The sequence below is a fragment of the Frankliniella occidentalis genome, unplaced genomic scaffold (assembly GCF_000697945.3).
Source record: "Frankliniella occidentalis isolate FOCC.00 unplaced genomic scaffold, Focc_3.1 Scaffold550, whole genome shotgun sequence".
Lineage (NCBI taxonomy): Eukaryota > Metazoa > Arthropoda > Insecta > Thysanoptera > Thripidae > Frankliniella > Frankliniella occidentalis.
In genome coordinates this window covers 101,591-105,565 of record NW_026267666.1, presented here as the reverse complement: position 1 = coordinate 105,565, position 3,975 = coordinate 101,591, and the positions used below count along the sequence as shown (strand labels likewise).

Below are 3,975 nucleotides of genomic sequence, written 5' to 3'. Positions count from 1 at the left end.
TGGGCCAGTGGCTACGCCTCGGTGCTGCCGTCCCTGCGGTCCGCAGGACTCACGCACCTCATCATCGTGGACGCTCCTGGGTGGGGACAGGACGCAGCGAGCATCGCACAGCAAGGGCGTGTCGTTTTTGAGGTAAAACCTGTTGTCGACCTATTAACAGAGTCTCCACCTAAACAAAAGGAGCAATAGAAAACTTACTTTTTAACATGCACTCATTTGAGGCGTGTGCCATGTTCATCGCATGAATTTCATTCGTTCTTCTTTTGCGCTGATGAACTGTCAATTATTACCTGCAATTACATCTTATTCCGAAACGAGGGGTGAACAAAATCGCATCTCGATACCTTCGTAATAGTTGAGACCTTTAAGTTTACCCCCCTACAACCTTTTAACAACAGATGCAGTAGGGACACCAAATTGGAGCCGAGATTGGCCTTACTGCGAGAAAGGCTTGGCCGAACGACCGCTGCAGAAAAAACCTGGGCCGGCGGTAGGCTGCTAAGACTCAGATAGGAAAAGTCCAGCAACTGAGTCTTTCTTAGCAGCCTCCCGACGGCCAACCCTTTTTCTGCAGCGATCGCCCGGCCAAGCCTTTCTCGCAGTAAGGCCAATCTCGGCTCCAATTTGGTGTCCCTACTGCATCCGTTGTTAAAAGGTTGTAGAGGGGTAAACTTAAAGGTCTCAACTATTACCATACGATGCAATTAATACGGTGATGCCTCTGAGCTATCCTGAGTTGGGCCACGGATGGAATGACGGCGTGTTCTCAGATCGAGAAAAACCAGCAGAGGCGCTTGCGCGGCTTGCGTTGACCACACGCAAAATAAAGTTAGCTGTGAGAGCTAATAGTATTAGCTGGATACGGGACAGCTAATAATATTAGCTGTGGTAGCCAATAAAAGTGTGGAGCGGCAGGTTGTCAGAGTCACTTCTGGACGCTAAAATTAGTGCCGCTCCAGCTAATCCAAGAATTAGTCGTGACTATAAATCAAGTTTTGCTCCTACAAGTAACCATTTTATCTCTCAGAGGAGAGCGTGCTATTAGCTCGAAACGACATAACGCCACACCCACAGCAACAAATTATACATGCTAGTGCTGCAAAACCTCTATTAGCTCTCAGAGCTAATATACCAATGCACTCACAGGAAAAGGTCAGCTTCCTCCGATAGCAATGACCGTGTCCCATCGAGCGGAGACTATTAGGTGTAGAAGCTAAAACTATTAGCTGTCCCGAATCCAGCTAACAAATTAGCTCTGAGAGCTAAACTTTAGCTAAGCCAGCAAATCATTTTTTTTTTTTGCGTGCAGTGCCGGGTGAGGGGAGAAGGGAGAAGGGGCGGAATGCACGGTGCACCGCTTCCAACTCCCCTCGCCCGGCCCCGGCATTGGTCGACGCCAGCCCCTGGCGGCTCCTCTGGAACTAAGAAACTACTGTCATTTCGTGGCTGGCTCCTAGCATGCTCAAGGCCAGAGAGCCGACGCCGACAGACTTCACAATCTTGCTGTTGTTCTCTTTTTGCCGTTTCTCAAAATGTTTCTCTAACCATACAGGCGGATCCCGAGCGCAATTTGATCTTCTCGATCCACATGTATGAGGTAGCTGCCCCAGATGCTGCGACCGTGAGGCGCCACATCGACAACAGTCTGGCAATTGGTGTCCCCGTCATTATTGGCGAGTTCAGCGACCGCCAGAGTGGCAAGCCCGTCGACTACAAGTCCATCATGCAGTACTGCTCGGAGCGATCGGTTGGATGGCTAGCATGGTAGGTATCTTCGAAATTCACGCAGAATAACGTAGCTTTTACTTCTGATCAGTGGGGATCCGAAAAGGTAGGGGAGGGTGTGGAACTGTCAGGAAAAAAGCAGAAAAAAAATCGAACATTTGCTCATTTTGAGCACCGGGCCCGGGACCCGGGTGAAAGAATTACCTGAAAAGACTCGGCTGATTTGTTACGCGCCAGAGCTATTTTTTAGCCGTTCAGTAGACTGTTTTACTTTGGAAGGTCAGGTGTTCAATCATGCTGGGGCGCATTGAAAATGAAAGTATAGTCAATTCTAAGGATAAGGGCCGCTGTCCGTGATTTTTGCGACCCCTGAAACCACACGCGCCTGGCAGTCACATTCAGCGGATACCGCGGGTGTCATGTTTTAGGCCCCGCTGTAGCGAAAGGAGGCCACTTCTGACTTTGCGAATAGCGCTATGACCATCGATACCATTTTATTGTATCACAGGATTCTTGTCTGGGCTATGAAACGCCCACAGTGAATTTCACGAAAGGGGTTGAAACGGGGTAGCAAAAAGATGGGTTGGGTTAGACGATTACCGTTTATGTATTTTCAGCTCGTAGGGGCCTTGCATTCATCATCCTAGAATCTGATGTGAGCTTGTTGCTCTCAATCTGCATGTCGTATAACGTTTTGTTAGCTTAAGCAGTTTCATCTAATATAGTTTTGCTTTTGACAGGTCTTGGCATGGTAACAATGAAGATACGGCTAACATGGATCTTTCTCGTGGTGTCAATGGTGGCCTGACTTCTCTCGGAAGTGAAATTATCTACGGAGCACATGGAATTCAAAGCCAGTCCAAAATCCCTAACATCTGGTAGATGACCTGATTGGTGTTCAATAAATCACTCTCAGTACAAGAAAACACTCTGTACTTGTCTGTCCCATACTCTAACCTACTTACTTAGGTTCTACGTGAGGGGAAGACGTCTTCGCCGATCCCATGACGGCCCTTAGGGCATTCCACTTGAAGGTTTGAAGGCAGGGATCATATAGGTCTCTACTTTATTTTAAAGTTAAGATCTAATTACTGCCCTGAACCAAAGTAGTACCGTTGCACAGTGACTTAAATTTCTATCGCTGTACTGCCCGAAAGCGAGCTGCAATCCTGAACGTCCCGCTGCAGGCGCCCTCTGGTGGTAGCTGCGCACGGTCGTCTGGCTGCACGACATAAAAAGGAACAAGCAGGCCCACCCTTCCGCCAAACGTAGTTGCCAGCTCCGCTTTGCTCCGCCGGCAACTCCGTTCGGCAGGGGCCGGGCCTGCTTGGCCTGCCGGCGGCGATGGTCGGACCTGCGGCCCGACCATTTCTGTCACGCGATTTGCTGGAGAACATGATCGAATGATGTAGCGGGCCTTCGGCCCGCTGAAACCCGTTGTCTTTGAGTTTGCCCCAAAGACTCGAGAAAGTGATGTGACGGTGAAGCACCACGACTACAACCCACCTTTCTGCTTTGAAAACGCTTTTTGGGGGTGGGGGGAGAGTTTCCTTTCTATTTTGCGGGTTTTGGGCCTTTTTCTACAACTTACTGTTCACTGGCAATTTTTAGCTTATTTCCGTCAGAAAAGACCCTCTAGCGCCTAAACGGTTAGAGATAGAGCAAAACGGACGAAATTTTCGGTCAGGAGGAATCTACTTTGACGGGTTACCGCTTAGGAGCACATAATGAAAGAATAACTTTTTGGGAGAATTTTTGAACCTTGGATACCCCCATTCACACCCTTAGGGGTGGTTGCCAGGATTTGCCGTAGGTGTTTCGTTCTCTAGGAGTGGACCTTCAGATACCCTGAAAATTTCAAGTCTCTAGCACATCTCATTCTAGTGGAACAGACAGACACACAGACGCAGACACACACGAGATCGTTTGCATAAGCCCGCTGGATAACTTTTTCAAAGCAGAAGGGCGGGCTAAAAAAGGACAAATTTGTTGATTTAGACATGAATTTTTGTGCTTATCTTGCCGAAATGCCAACGCGCTTGTTTAATTATGGCAACTTTGCATCCCTCCCATGGACAAAATCATATTTTGGCCAATCATAGAATGCAAATGAGGTATTTTCCGAATTAGAAGAACAAGAGGAATATCGTCTGCTCCCCATCACAAAGCCTCGACCAATCAGAGACGGCCTTTCTGGAGCCGGCCACGAAAGAGGCCGAGAGAGGCTCTCTCTGATTGGTCGAGGCTTTG

General features: G+C 48.6%; 1 protein-coding gene across 1 annotated transcript; it reads left to right on the top strand.

Annotated features, from left to right (window-relative positions):
- Nucleotides 1-6: 6 nt before the first annotated feature.
- On the top strand, nt 7-2,651 carry LOC113205312 (mannan endo-1,4-beta-mannosidase-like). The gene is made up of 3 exons (XM_052275243.1): nt 7-132; nt 1,553-1,764; nt 2,466-2,651. Exons 2-3 carry the CDS (start codon nt 1,589-1,591, stop codon nt 2,605-2,607), a joined length of 318 nt encoding a protein of 105 aa, XP_052131203.1. The 5' UTR covers nt 7-132; nt 1,553-1,588; the 3' UTR covers nt 2,608-2,651.
- The last annotated feature ends 1,324 nt before the right edge of the window (nt 2,652-3,975 follow it).